Raw genomic sequence first — 16,023 nt, 5'->3', positions numbered from 1 at the left:
ATAAAACACCAAAAACAATCAAGAGAAACAAATGAATTGATGATTTCATAAAACGCATTTGCGAGTCGCTCAGAAAAACTAAATATGAATATAATGATGTTACAAAAACACGAAATAATAATACAAATAATGCTAATAATGATATTATTATTAGTAGTAGTAATAAAATGCTTGTGGATATGCAGAAATAATGCGTAATTCTGATCCGACAGCATTAAACAGATGAGCTAAATCATTTCGTCAGTCTCTTGTTGTTATTTGATAAAGACTACACATGCATAAGAAGTAAAACGCGTTTTCGTTTTTATTAAATTGGTTTTATTTTTTAATATAATTGACTATTTTTATTAAAGACATGCGTGCGCAATAAACGCGCTACATAAATGCGCATTACGCATTACGCACCTGCGCGTTTGGGTTATTTCCATTTACAGAAATTCGCCTAAAAACAAAACAAAACAAAACAAAGTTCAATTTCTGAATTTAAAAAAATAAATAAACAAAATTAATCACTTAAAAATTGGAAACAGGGTTGTTTTAACCCAACGCTGGGTCAAATATGAACAAACTTAAAGTTTTTGCATGACATATTTAATCCATCTGCTGAATTTGTCCATATCTGACAATAATACAACCTAGCTATTTTTAGAGCGCATTTCTGATCTCTTCACCATAAAAACGGAACCCCTTGATAAGACAGAATGACAATAGACTAATGTAAATAATTCCCTAATACTTATATAAAACAAAACGATTTATAACACACACACACACTAATTTATACAAATAGCTGGAGACATATTTCAGCGGTATAAAAGAAACCCTCCCTGTTCTGACAGGCGACGCGACACAATAACAAATCCCTCTTTTCAAGACGCCACATTAAATAAAGTGAGAAACAACAGAGTTTAAACATCTACCCAAATATTAAACAGCAAACATTAACACATGTTCCTCAATGACAAACACCCCCCAGACTGATGTTTAAGTCCTTTAAATGCTCGGAGACCGAGTGTCACTTTCTCCAAAGCGGGGTCTCCTCCTTCCCAAAGCTTCCCTAAGAGCAACAGGGCAAAACTCACATCAAAGTGCGCAGCAGGCCTCAGATCCGCGCGCTTTCCCGTGTACATCCACAGACCCGCGAGAACCGAGGCATGTGTGTGTACGTTTGAAGGGACACCGAGAAAAAGACGCTCTAAAGAGAGACACACGTCTTTTCTCTTTTCTTTTCTTTTTTTATATACACAGAACTGCTTTTTGTTCCTCATTTTTTCATTTAAGAGGGTAATGGAAGGGGGGTGTTCGTTTGATCACATGATTACAATTCACCTGAGATAAAACAAAGGACGCAAAGAAAGGAGCCGAGCGCCGGAGACCGAGACAGAGAGATGCTCTCATGGTCAGGATCCCCTTATCAGAGTCAACATTCATGGATAATGAAAAAGGCAATGATTTTTGGCTTGGGTGGGGGGGCCGTCGTGAGATGGAAATACAAGAGGTTATTGTTGACCAGAACAGCGCGCGTGTTTGTGTGCGTTTGGCCCGTCGTTTGCCTCTCTTCTCGTCTTTCTATATTTTCTACTAAAGCTGTTTAAACGCGTTAAATGCGCTCTCTGTGTGTGTTTATGCGACGGCGCGCTGATGCAATTATAACACTAACACACATAGCGCGACACGATGCAGGAGTTCATTCCAGTGCTGCAGGCCTGCGCGCGCAGCATCCCGGGAACACCATTCTAGCAGCTATTCTGCAATTTAAATGGATGTATTCAACTATAATATACACTTTTTGGTTTACATCTGCAGGTATGCGTGCGCAGCATCCCGCAAACACAACACTAGAAACTATTCTGCAATATTATTGAATATAATAAACTGAAATGTACAATTTCTGGTTTAAGAATGAAGGCCTGCGCGCGCAGCATCCCGTAAACACCACACTAGAAACTAAACTCCAATAATCATGAATATATTTAACTAAAATATACACTTTCTGGTTTATATATGCGGGTATGCGTGCGCAGCATCCCGCAAACACAACACTAGAAACTATTCTGCAATATTAATGAATATAATAAACTGAAATGTACACTCTCTGGTTCAAGAATGTAGGCCTGCGCGCGCAGCATCCTGCAAACACAACACTAGAAACTAAACTCCAATAATTATGAATATATTTAACTAAAATATTCACTTTTTGGGTTAAAACTGCAAGCATACGTGAGCAGCACCCCACATACCCAAAACTAGAAAGTAATCTACAAAATTAGTGAATGTATTCAACTAAAATGTTCACTTTTTAGTAAATTATAGGCCCGCGCGCGCAGTACCTGCGGATAACTTCAAAAACTATAGTTCCACAATAAGTTCAAACTACATGTTAAACTGATCAATAAATGTAGACCTACGCAAAATATTCCAAATGCACACATCTTTTTATACCATTAAAACTAAGGCTAAACGTTCACTTTCACTATTTTGGGGAAGACAGAAAATGTCGTGTCCCTTTTAAGTGCCCAGTTTTTTAGGCTGTATATGACCTTCCTTAAGTAGCATAAAATCATACACAGGCTATTCTGGGCACCCCTTGACATCGCCACGCGTTAAACAGAGAATGGAGAGGTTATTGCGCACAGCAGGTGCGCAGAGTCGCGTCCGCTAATGGCGCTGGAGCTGCTGACAGGTCCGCTGGCGCTCTGCGGGGTGGAAGCGCTCGAAACCCCGCACAACCTCTGAATCACCCTGAGGCGCAGCCAGGCCAACAACGGGCCAGTGTGATCGGAAAGAGTTGAAAGAGTCTCCTCACCAATGATGAGCCAAAGACCACCTGTGAAACACATCACATGTCAGACAGAAGCATTTGAAACTGATCAAATATTGCGTGTATAACAGCATTACATCACAAACAAAAACATTAGCTATAATATTGCAAAAAATATAATATTAGCAAAATATTGGCTATAACTAACTTAATAAGTGTTAAATATGCACTGCAGCCATATTTGTGAGCCGAAAAACTTTGCGCAATAATCGCACCCCGAGATTTTACAATTTTTGCGGTTCTCTGATGTCGATCGATGGCCACGTGGCCTTCAGGTAAACAAAGTTAATATTTAACCTTTTAAATATGTGTTTCAATTTGTGTATTTCGAATAATTCGGTTATTATAATATAACTTTTATTAATTAGCTTAATTCTGATCCATTTTCAACCCTTATTACGAATCACAAATCAAACGGATAGTTTTAATTGCACAATTAGCCTGTCAAAACTTAAAACTGCTAATACACTGCTTTAATGTTTGAAAAATAAAGAAAAAATATTATAAAACTTAAGATAAGATTTTAACATTTGTTGAAATTATCAAATCGACAAGTTTATAATTAAACAACTTTACCTAAAACCAAGATTCAGATCAACAACAACCTATAAAGTTCCTAATAAACGTATAAGGGGCGATTATTTAAATAGCACGTCATACACAATGGTAAATCGAAGTGCTTTACATAAACAACATTAAAAGAAACATAAATAAACTCTTAAAAGCAAATAAAACGTGTTAAAACAAGTTCACTTGGAATAATTAAAAAATAATAAAGTAGAAGGCACAAATGTACATTTAAAAAGTTTAAAATCTGAATTAAAAGTAAGATGCCCCTGTGAGAGGCCAAATATTACTGTCGTTGATTTGCAGCCGAAATCACCGCCCTCTGCTCAGAAAACCTGGGGGCAAAATTCAGCAGCCAATCAGAGCGGGACCCGACGGGGCTCTGCTGCTCCTTTAAGAGATTTTTTCCATGAATTGATTTTTTTCTCGCTCTTCACACAACGGGGCTCTTTAAGCCTCGACGCGCGACACAGAGCAGGCATTCAGAGCGCGAGCGAGGGGGCTGAACCGACGGACTCTCGCGCTGGGCGGGCGACCTGCTGCACTGTAAAGTAAGTGCATTATTGCCTCTCTCTCTATCGCTTACTCTGTGTGGGAATATATACGCCATTGCACTGTCTAACGGAGAAACTACTACATTTCTCATTAATACTACTAATATTAATAATAAATAGTGTATATCGCGCTGAATTTATTCTCAGCATCTACTTATTTTTGATTTTTCGGTTTATGGTAGCCTATAATTGGTCGTGGATAACTAATGAGGAAAGTTTCTAATTGAAATAGAGTAAAGGACGTTTTTAAAGGTGTAAAAAGTGCAACTTATCTAATCTTTTGGCGAAAGGATCACTTTAAGTTGGTGTCACGAGGCATAAATTTCGAGATTTGCGTGAATGTGTAAATCAGAGACGTGTTGGGTTAATCTGTCTTAATTGGAAAAAACGGCTTAATCTATCGGACTACTTGGGAAGAATATATACTTTTAGGTTTTTTTAGCAAACACAGTCCAATAAACTATTAATTAATTAATTGAAAGGGAATTACCTTTTGTTTTTTTTATAGTTTTATTAGAAATCTTTTACATTTTTTTTATTTATTCTTCTGAGTTTTGCTTGCGTAAGGATATTTGTAGGCTAATATCGCTGTCTCTTGCCAAACTTCTCTTGTAACCAACGTAAAGATTAACACCAAACTTTAAAGTACACAATTTAGAATATTGTTTGTTATCTACATATAATTTCACAACAAATATAACAGAATCAGAAAAGTTACGTAAAGTTGAACCAATTGAAATGCACCTTTGTGGAACTTTGAGTCAAATGTTTGACTATTAAAATAATAAAATCTCCGCAGATTGGTTTGAAAGCCTGGTTTTATTCGAACGAGTTTGTGTCATTTATGAGTGTTGTGTTTTGGCATGAGTGAATTAGGGGCAAATTATTGCCAAACCAGGCGTTATGATCCGCCCAACAGTAGCCAAAGATGAACTCAATCAAATCTGAACAAATAAAGTTTACAGCGGAGGGAACGCAAATAAGCAAGAGTTGAGAGTATAGCTAGTTAAAATGAATGAGCATAAAGTTTCTAAAGTTCTCTTGACAGAAAACAGTCGCAGAAATCTTGAGCTAAAAACAAAATAAACATAGAAGCGCAATTACCGAAATTGACGCATTCATTTGTTAGCTACTCAAACAAACCAAGTCTTGTGCGATGTTTTATTTTTCGTCCCAAATAAATTGTACACAAGTCAAACCATTACCGCTTTCTGTAGGCTATAAATGTGATTGTTGATTATTATTAATTCTGTCACCTGTGTCTTAATTAACACTGGTGTTGGATGCTGTGTTCGGGTTGAGATTGGATGTCGGACTTTAACTCAAGTTCAAGCTGACAGGTCGCATCTCAACAGCTTCTGTCGCATATAAATTATTTGACTGATTTTCTGTAAATTGACCTAGTCAACCACATCCAGTCGTTTAATTCACGGTTACTTCAGATTTCAGAAACATATACTGCCATGACTCTGGACTTTTTTTCTTCTGCTGCTGGTTATAAGTCGTCGTTTGTGCTTTCACCAACAAACACTGTGTAATTCAGCTGCCCACAGCAGCGCCGCTCCGTGTTTATCCAGCAGCGAGGCGGAATGAAGCCGGTATTATTCCAGCACTTTCTCTCCCGGGAGCTTGAACAAACCGCCAAACCTTCAACAGTAGCTTGTTAGCAGAAGTGAAGCTAAAATAACACACACATACACACACCGAGGCCCACTGACGCCACCGTATGATTGCAGCGCTGCCCTGGAAAAAGGCGACTTCTAAATAAAGTCAAAGCCTCAGTGTTTGTAGGTTTTTCCTGAACAGGTTTATCTTGTTCGTGAGGTGTTTTAGTGAACAGCAAAGGGGTTGTGCGGTCAGCCAACCGTTAAAACGACATATTAATGTTATTTTATATATTAGGAAGACATGCTTTGCAGAAGCAAGCTGTTTAATACAATAATAACAATGATTATTATGACTAATAAATTACCTGTGTGTGTATTTTTGTAGGTTTCCATCAGATCTATATCAAGAGGAAGACGGCGGAAGGATTTCTTCTGACAGAGTCGAGTCGTATGAAAAGAACTGTTAAAGTTTCACTGGATGATCTAAAATAATAAACAAAAACACAATTGTTTGACAAGGGACAAAAAACATTTGTAAAGTACAAGATACTACATTTATATTTAAAACAAAAGTTAAGTGAGGACGTTAGACCTACCGAAGTCACCTGTGGCCGCAGAACGAGTGGACCGATGTCGGCGGAGGAGCACAGCATGTCGGAGGTGGAAATGAGTCCTGGGGTGTCGGAAGACGGGCACTCCATGTCCCCTGGTCACTCGTCGGGCGCTCCCGGTGGCGCGGACTCCCCTCTGCCCGGTCAGCAGTCTCAGATGTCCGGGATCGGGGATGATGGAGCCGGTGTCTCCGGCGGGGTGTCGGTGAAGTCCGACGAGGAGGATGACCGGTTCCCTATCGGCATCCGCGAGGCGGTCAGTCAGGTGCTGAACGGGTACGACTGGACGCTCGTGCCCATGCCCGTGCGCGTGAACTCGGGCAGCAAGAGCAAACCGCACGTCAAGCGGCCGATGAACGCTTTCATGGTGTGGGCGCAGGCCGCGCGCAGGAAACTGGCGGATCAATATCCGCACCTGCACAACGCCGAGCTCAGCAAAACACTGGGGAAGCTGTGGAGGTGAGCGCACGAACGATGCTTTACCTTTACACGCACTACAACGGGACTGTTGCGCCACCATGTTGCAGTACAATGTGTAAAATAAGGTGCATACACATATTAAAAGGGATTAGTTCACCCCAAAACTGAAAATACACTCACTATTTACTCTCAGACAAGTGGTTTCAAACTTTAATGAGTTTTTCTTCTTCTGTTGAACACTAAAGATGATGTTTTTGAAAACAAAAAGACTTCCTTAGCAGGAAAACAAACACTATGGAAGTCAATGGTTTCCAACATTTTTCAAACTATCTTATTTTGTGTTCAACAGAAGAAACTAAATGTTTAAAAAGTATAAATAATGAGTAAAGAGTAAATAATGATATAATTTTACTTTTAGGGTGAACTATCCCTTTATGGCAATGTTTTAAACCACACATTTTATACTGCGGCAATTTTAAAGCGATTCAATAAAATAATTTAAAAGTAAAATAAAGTACAATAAAATTATAGTGAAAAATGCTGGGTCGTTGTGACCTAGTTTTTAGTAAAATATGGACAAACCCAACCCCTGGATAAAAAAAAAATTGTCATTTAAATTTAATATTAAAATGAACCAATCATTGGTTTTGTCCATATTTGACCCAACGTTGGCTTATGACGACCCAGATTTCTTTTCTTTTCTTTAAAGTGTATCACCATAAACCCACGGTGATCAAATCTGACCATTCTCAGTGATGAGCCACTCCAGAAACAGCCTCCATGAATTCATTACAGTAATTCTATCAGTTCATAATTGATCCTGCAGTCTGACAGGTTCCTGCTGTAGATCTGAAGCCTCCTATATTAAGTGAACGCTGCTGCTGTGGTGTGGTGTTGTAAACTCGGCCTCTGGCTTTGAGTTTCTCAGGGGCTTTAGCTCAGAATAATCATTCCTTCAACATGCCAGATTAGAAGGACAAATCCCTTCAGGAGCTGCTGTGGAAAAGAGCACACACACACACACACACACACACACACACACATGCGCAGCCCGTAAACAGCACTATTAACCTGCGGCTTCGAGGCCAACTGCAACTATTACAGAGGCTGTTTATCCAGAGGAGTTTATTTTGGTGAGGAAGTGAGTGTTTGGTTTTGCAGGACTTGTAGATGCATGAATAAACTGTGAACGAAAGCGCGTCTCGCTCTGCAGATGACAGTGCAGGACAGGTGGAGAATCACACCGAGGGCTCGTTCATACGCCAGCTGGAATATCACACACACACACCTGATCATGTTCAACACTTACAGGAGAAATCGGAGTATTCAACTGTTCAGTAATCTTCAGTCAGGCGCCATTAAAGTGTGCTTTACACATATCCGATGAGTTACACTAAACAAGATGGTCAAGATAATCGATTTCACACACATTTTTACATACAATAGTCATCATAATGGAGATTTAAAAGCATAAAGATCAGGATTTTACAACTAACAAAGTGTTCTGATAATTTAAACGTGTACACTAAAAATGCTGGGTTGTTCTTGGGTCAAATGTGGACAAACCCAACCATTTGTTTAAAAAGTGTAATTCAAATTAATTTGAAAAAAAAAAAAATAATAATAATAATAACCCAACATTGGGTTTGTTCATATTTGAACCAATGTTATTTAAAAAAAAATGTTACACCGTTTAACCCAACGGTTAAGTTTGTTCATATTTAACCCAATGTTGGGTTACAACAAAACAGCTTTATCAGAGTTGTAATTTCAGCCTCTGGGGTTATGTTTTGGACTGTACTGAAACTCGTTCACATTATCTTGAGTGTTTCCTCTAGTAAATATTTTAATGTGTATTATTGCTATTTTTTTTGCACGTTTCAGACTGCTGAACGAGACGGATAAGCGGCCGTTTATCGAGGAGGCCGAGCGCTTGAGGAAGCAGCATAAGAAAGATTATCCCGAGTACAAGTACCAGCCACGTCGACGCAAGAACGGCAAACCGGGATCCAACTCAGAGGCCGACGCCCACTCCGAGGGCGAGGTCAGCCACAGCCAATCGCATTACAAGAGCCTGCACCTGGAGGTGGCGCACGGCGGGGCTGCAGGGTCGCCACTGGCTGACGGACACCACCCTCACGCTACAGGTGAGATACACCTGCCTATACACATACACAAGTACTCGAAACACTCAAGCACACAATTAACTGATCAAAATGAGAGTTAAGTCCTTTATGGAGACTCAGATAAAGTGTTTCAGCGTTCATCAGCATGGTATATGATTGAATAGTTTATACATTTAATACTACAGTTTGTATTATATCACCCTTGGCCTTTAATTACAGTATGTACTAGTTAACACTAATAGGTTAGTAACTAGACTGAACAATTATTTATATGGGCTGAATTAAAGCAAACTAATTATATTGAGTAATGTTCAACTTAATTTGTTTGTTAATTTTACTCATATAAATTGTTTGCATTTACTTATCCTTAAAAAATAATCATTGGATTTACATTTTTTAGTGTAGCAAGAGTGTTTCTAACACAGCGTTTAGGCCTACTTTATATTATTTCCCCTTTGAAAGTTGTAAGAAAACATGATCATGAAGGTTTTGTTTTTGCAGTTTAAGCTAATGGGAACGCTATCTAAATTTGTGGTGCTGTCCTATTCACTGCGCTATGTTTACCCAGCTATGACGACTTCTGCTGCTATAAGATACCTAGAAATAATTTATTTGTGTCCTGGAAATCTTTAACATTGAAGATTTTCAGAAATGTTTCTTAATTGTCAAATCAGATTATATTTAATATTATGATATTATTCATTATTATATTAAAACCACTCAAAAATGCTGGGCTGTTGTATCAAAGTGTTTGGCCAAATATGGACAAACCCAATCATTTGATTAAAAAGCAGAATTTAAATGTAATAATAATAGCAATAGCAGTATATTGTAATATTTATGAAGGATCATTTTAAATCACAGGTATTTATTCTGTCAAATGATAAATCACCCAAAATAAAAGTTTGTATTTACTGTAAAATTTAGTATGTATGTACACATATATACTAACATACATTAAAAACAAAGATATATGCCGGCACAAGTGGTGTAGTGGTTAGTGCGTCGACACAGTCCGGTGCTCACGGTGACCTGAGTTCGATTCCGCCTCGGAGTCCTGTGCTGATCCTTCCCCTCTCTCTGCTCCCCATGCTTTCCTGTCAATACACTCTACTGTCCTATCCAATAAAGGTGAAACCCCCCAAAAACAATTATAATATATATATATATATATACACAAAACTAAAATATATACATTTAGATTTATTTATTTAAAGGACCCAGTGTCTGTAAATAAAGCCTAGTACACTAAAATTAATTCATTAGATTTGCAAAAAAAAGTTTAAGGTAAGTGATTTCAAACAATTTATATGGGGTAAATATAAAGTTGAACATTACTAAAGTTAGTTTATGCGTTTAAAGTCCTTATAAACTGTTTGCTATCACCTTAAAAAACTGTAAACCCAGTTCTTTTTTCAGTGCGTGTATATATATATATATATATATATAAATAATGTATAAATGTAAACATATTCATTAAAATAATACTTGTATCTGTATATATACTGTACATATAAATACAATACAATAAATATACACATATATTATGTACATACAAACTTATGTTAAATATGAATAATCATTTGACAGCATTATAGAAATAAATTACATTGTAAAACACATTCGCCTAGAAAATATTGTTATTTTAAATTGCAATAACATGTCACTATTTCACTGTATTTGTGGATAAATAACTACAGCTTTGGAAAACAAGTAAAACTCTATTCTCTTGCATTTGTTCGCTCAGGTCAGAGTCACAGCCCTCCGACGCCCCCTACTACACCCAAGACGGAACTGCAGGGAGGAAAATCAGGCGAGGGCAAGCGTGAGGGCGGAGCCTCTCGGAGTGGACTGGGGGTGGGAGCAGACGGAAGCTCCGCCTCCTCGTCTGCCAGCGGGAAACCGCACATCGACTTCGGTAACGTGGACATTGGTGAAATCAGCCATGACGTGATGGCCAACATGGAGCCGTTCGACGTGAATGAGTTCGACCAGTATCTCCCACCCAATGGCCACCCGCAGGCGTCCGCCACTGCCAGCGCAGGATCCGCAGCTTCATCGTACACATACGGAATCTCCAGCGCGCTAGCGGCTGCTAGTGGCCACTCCACCGCATGGCTGTCCAAGCAGCAGCTGCCATCCCAGCAGCATTTGGGCGCAGATGGCGGGAAAACGCAGATAAAGAGTGAAACGCACTTCTCCGGGGATACAGCGGCAAGCGGTTCACATGTCACATACACACCGCTAACACTGCCACACTACAGCTCCGCCTTCCCCTCGCTGGCATCCCGCGCACAGTTCGCAGAATATGCCGAGCACCAGGCCTCGGGATCCTACTACGCCCACTCCAGCCAGGCCTCAGGCCTCTACTCCGCCTTCTCCTACATGGGCCCCTCGCAGCGCCCCCTGTACACCGCCATTCCGGATCCAGGCTCCGTGCCTCAGTCGCACAGCCCCACGCACTGGGAGCAGCCCGTATACACCACACTGTCTCGACCGTGACACACTCTACCAAGATGACCAGTCACTGAAGGTCCAAACTTAAAAGTGTGTGTGTGACGGAAAAAAATCATCAAAACACTCGCCTGCACCACAATCGACACAAACTGAGATCTGAGAGAAGAGTGTGTGTGGAGATCTGCAGGGAAATATTCTCACGTGCCTCAGGCGACCACAGTCCAAACCTGCTCCCTCAACGCCAATTTGACACCAGTAGTATTTTCGAAAACAGACGTATTACCAAAGTACCGAGACCAAAACATTAAATAAAAATATGAGAATGCATCCATCGCTCCTGAACTCCGGATATCAGATCACACACAGACTACAACACAGGATGCTACTACCTGTGCATCCGCATTTTTTATTTGTATTTGTATGAATGAATAATCTTTTTATTAACCAAAATAAGGCCATATTGTTTTTAAAAAAATAATGACGTGTTTTTCGTTGTTGTAATCTCTCGTGTTGTCGTTACTGTTGTTATTTGTGTTGCCATAACTACACTGAAAAGTCTTCACCACTGTCTAGTGTTTGTTAATGACATTTGTGTTTTATGACTTTCAGCGTGTGTAAATATCAGTGCCATCCACACGTTTCCACCCAATGAAGGCGCGCTCACATTAACGTAAAGTAAACTGAATTCCCAATCATGTGGATTCCTCTTGAAATGACTATATTTCGCGAAAACAGTAAACGTGAGCGCACCTTTATTTCAAACACACACAAGGAGTACTGTAAAGGTAATATATTTTTTGCCACATTGGAAATAGTGGAGGTAATTACGAATTTTTAATAATAAATGACTATTTTTAGAGAATACCGCTAGTGCCTCAAGTCCATCAGAAACGAGTTGTTGTTCCTGATAAATTCAATTTCGATGACGTTGCATCTTTTTCAGGGTGCAAATTTTATCATGCGTTAAGCGAAGCGAATATTTTGTTTCGTCCACATCGAATATGCATATGCAAATTAAAAAGTGCCATTTTTTTATAATACGGAAAATACATTAAACGTAATTTCAACTATCTGAAGACCTTCCTAACATTGGGTAAGTAAATAAACACATTCATTTCATGGTATTATTTTTGGTAAATACAACATTTAGCTATTCTACGTTTTGTCTCCCTTTGGTACTTTTATAGTTTTTTTTGCCCTCTTTATTATTTAGTATTATTCAGAAACAACTCTTTTTTTATATATATTACAGAATATTATTTATATTTGTCGTTGTTTTTTTTATCAGTAGCGTTTTATTCTGTTGTAAACTTTTGTCGTGTGATGTTGTGGTGGGTAAAAGTGCTGTTGTTTTTCTCTGTCGGTGTAAATAGAACTGAGAGCAGTGACTAACTTTCCTCACTCTAAATAAAGCTGCAGTCTTTACAAACACGCACTCGTCTCGTCTCATCTTTCTCTTCTCCACCTGTTTAGATAATGGAGCAAAATATATAAATAAACAAAAATAACACAGGGGCAAGAAGGTCGCTGGTTCGAGTCCTGGATGAGTTGGCGTTTCTGTGCGGAGTTTGCATGCTCTCCCCGTGTTGGCCTGAGTTTCCTCCGGGTGCACCCAGAGGAAACCCACGCCAACAAGGGGGGAACATGCAAACTCCACACAGAAATGCCAACTGACCCAGCCGAGGCCCGAATCAGTGACCTTCCTGCTGTGAGGCGATCGTGCCTCCCTCTATTAGAAATTATCTGTATATATTATAAATACATATGAATCAGTTATATTGGGAATTATACTGGTTTTAAAATGTAAAGTGTGTTGGTCTGGATTTTTGTTTGCCTGCTATTATGGCTTGTTAAAACCAACAAATCAATCTTATAATACAAAACTATTTAAATATACTGGTTTTAATAGATAAAATGTGATGTTTATTATGTTTTTAATGCTAATTCTATTGGAAACCATTAGAATATCCTGCTATGGATTCAATTGTTGTTGTTTTTCTTCAGGAGAACAGTACTATTTTATTTGTGTTAAAGGGCAGCTATTTTACCCATTTTCAAGATGTAAGATCAGTCTTTTGTGTCTCCAGAATGTGTCTGTAAAGTTTCAGCTTAAAACACCCATCAGATTATTTGTTAGACCTATTAGAATGTTGGGATTTTCTGCTTCAAACACAATGTAGCTGTGCTTGTGCCTTTAATGCTGATTCTCCCCGCCCACCGTTCCCACGTGCCTGTCAGTGTGCCTCAATCTCCGGCTGCGTCAGATAAACAGCACAGTGACAGACATGAAGGAAGCAGATCTCATGTAACGTCTGTGAGAAACACTACAGGAAGAACTTTCCCAATGATTATGTTGTGGAGTTGCAATGAGGAGTCACATAATGATGTTATAAAGTTCACACATACACGCACGCACACAAACAGCGTGTGCATTTACCTTTGCACTGTTTTTGCATGGCAAATGTGACATGACACACGTTAGCTTCAAGCACCAACATCCTGCGCTCACTTCTGCAAGCCAATACGGTAGTAACTGAAACTTCCGTGTAAGTGACACGTCACGTCACTTTAGCTGATTCCGGCTGATTAGCTGCTGAACTCGGCATATACATCGCATTTTTCTATTTGTTTTATGTGGATTTACACAGTTAATTGCCTTTTGGGATTATTTCCTACAATTATCAGATGATATAGCATGCTGTGTGCACCTAATTGTGATCACAAACCATTCAGATGGCCTCCATTTCCCAGGTAAGTGACATGATATACTTATTTACCATCTCTATAAATGTATTTGTTTTATTTAAGATGATTTATAATGTTCTTTAGACCCGTAAAACACTCCAGAATGTGACAGATTGATTAGCTGTAGGCTCTAGAACAGTCATCTGAAGCGTTATCATACAGTGTTATGCTGGAGTTCATCAATAGTCTTGCATTTACTAACACAGACTATAAGTGTTTGGAATTTGTGCTTTCCTCCTGTGGATAAACATCATACGAACCATGTTTAGTGGCTCAGTGTGTTACAGCAGTGTTTTTAAAAGACTAAACACTGTATTGATATAGTGTACAGCCAAGCACATGTGGTCAGAACGCAAACGAGTCGCAGGTCATGAAGTATTAAGTGTAGTAAAATGCTAGCAGCTCCACTGACGCTCCGCCTCTTTGCCCTTTTTTGGTCAGCTCCAGTCGGTGCACTGACCCTTGAACAAAGAGACGACGGTTGGCCACGCCCACTTGTAGCTTCATTTGATCTCTTCAGAAACCTATGGGTGACGTCACGGATACTACGTCCATATCTTTTACAGTCTACAGGTTAATCTCCACTGCTGTATGAATATCTGTTATGTTGGTGTACAAAATAAACCTGATTTAACATCCACAAACTGGGATTGAAGCGTCTTCTTTTATAATTGTGCTGATGAGGACGGTAAAAACGTTGTAGTTCATTATAAACATGCACTGTTTTATAAACGTGTTAAACTTGTAAAATTCACTCCGGATCACATTTGATTGATGATCACAGAGAGCTGAACAGATCTTTTAATCCCAGTTGCTATGCGCACATCCTGTCTTGTTGATATTATGCGCGTTACTATGGAGACATGTTAATACGCAACTGTCAATCAATTCGGTGGGCGGGGAAACCGCACTCCTATGTCACGTTGTGGTCGACCTCAGAATGGGAGGGATTTGGATCCTATTTTAACGTCAGGAAATTAAAGAGACTTGTTGTGTTTCTATCAGCCCAATATGACTGGAGAAACTATACCTACACACAGCTCTGGCCAAACAGCTTACAAAAGAGGATTTACATCATAGGTGGCCTTTAACTCGTCATAAAATAAGTGTAAGAGCAATATTGTGACACTTACATGTGACAAACACAGTGTAGCGTATATTAAATGAGTGTATATGTGAATTATGGCGATACTGAACAACGCAGCAGTGTGTGTGACACATTTCTGAGCGTGTAGATTCACTCTGATTGGCTGAGAACTAAATCATGACAGCGCACATCGCTACGCTCTCTGCATTTCTGCATTAATTATGTGTGTGTGTTGTCCTGCATATCTGCATGTGTGTGTGTGTGTGTGCTGAGAGCTGAGGCTGATTTCTAATTCCCCTGATTTAATCATCTGTGTGATACTTTGGTCAAACAAAGAGACTCATTGAGCTCCGGCTGAGCGAGAGGAGGGAGGGAGGGGGTCAGACCTGCAGTTTCACTGGATACAAAGACACACACACACACACGCACACGCACACACACACACACATACACACAGGGAGAGAGAGACGTGCACAGTCACACACACATATGCAGAGATGCACACACACATTCTCTCATACACAGAGACATGTACACACATTGAACTCACACTCTCTCACACACACACACACACACGCATGTACACACTCAGATTGAGAACACACACACACAGAGACATGTACACTCTCACGCTGAACACACACACACACACACACACACACACACACACACACACAAGACATGTACACACTCATGCTGAACAGACACACACATACAGAGATGCTCACACAGAGACATGTACATACTCACGCTAAACACACACACACACACGTACACACTTATGCTGAACAGACACACACATGCAGAGATGCTCACACAGAGACATGTACACACACACACACACACTCACATAAACAGACAGATACATACACACACACTCTTACTTACAAATACAGAGGAGCGACTACACACACACACATACACTAATAATACACACACACACACACACACACCTGCAAAAACACTCAGATAGCACACATACCTAACAGAGACTCAATAACACCCGCACCAATATTATCAGGAGACAT

The 16,023-nt window shown here is 39.5% G+C and overlaps 1 protein-coding gene across 1 annotated transcript; it reads left to right on the top strand.

Moving 5' to 3' along the window:
- Window positions 1-3,831: 3,831 nt before the first annotated feature.
- On the top strand, window positions 3,832-12,594 carry sox10 (SRY-box transcription factor 10). Its single transcript, XM_056453016.1, has 4 exons — window positions 3,832-3,939; window positions 5,935-6,619; window positions 8,465-8,727; window positions 10,454-12,594. The coding sequence occupies exons 2-4, from the start codon at window positions 6,180-6,182 to the stop codon at window positions 11,206-11,208; spliced, it is 1,458 nt and encodes a 485-aa protein (XP_056308991.1). The 5' UTR covers window positions 3,832-3,939; window positions 5,935-6,179; the 3' UTR covers window positions 11,209-12,594.
- The last annotated feature ends 3,429 nt before the right edge of the window (window positions 12,595-16,023 follow it).

Source organism: Danio aesculapii, chromosome 3, assembly GCF_903798145.1.
Source record: "Danio aesculapii chromosome 3, fDanAes4.1, whole genome shotgun sequence".
Classification (NCBI taxonomy): Eukaryota; Metazoa; Chordata; class Actinopteri; order Cypriniformes; family Danionidae; genus Danio; species Danio aesculapii.
Note: the sequence above shows the minus strand (reverse complement) of the source record. Positions and strands in the feature narration are given on the sequence as shown.

What these genes read in the sequence shown, in the direction of transcription:
- sox10 (XM_056453016.1), top strand. Translation starts at nt 6,180, where the DNA reads ATGTCGGCGGAGGAGCACAGCATGTCGGAGGTGGAAATGAGTCCTGGG. An exon ending in ACACTGGGGAAGCTGTGGAG is followed by an intron (nt 6,620 to 8,464) that starts GTGAGCGCACGA and finishes TGCACGTTTCAG; the next exon opens with ACTGCTGAACGAGACGGATA. An exon ending in ACACCACCCTCACGCTACAG is followed by an intron (nt 8,728 to 10,453) that starts GTGAGATACACC and finishes TTGTTCGCTCAG; the next exon opens with GTCAGAGTCACAGCCCTCCG.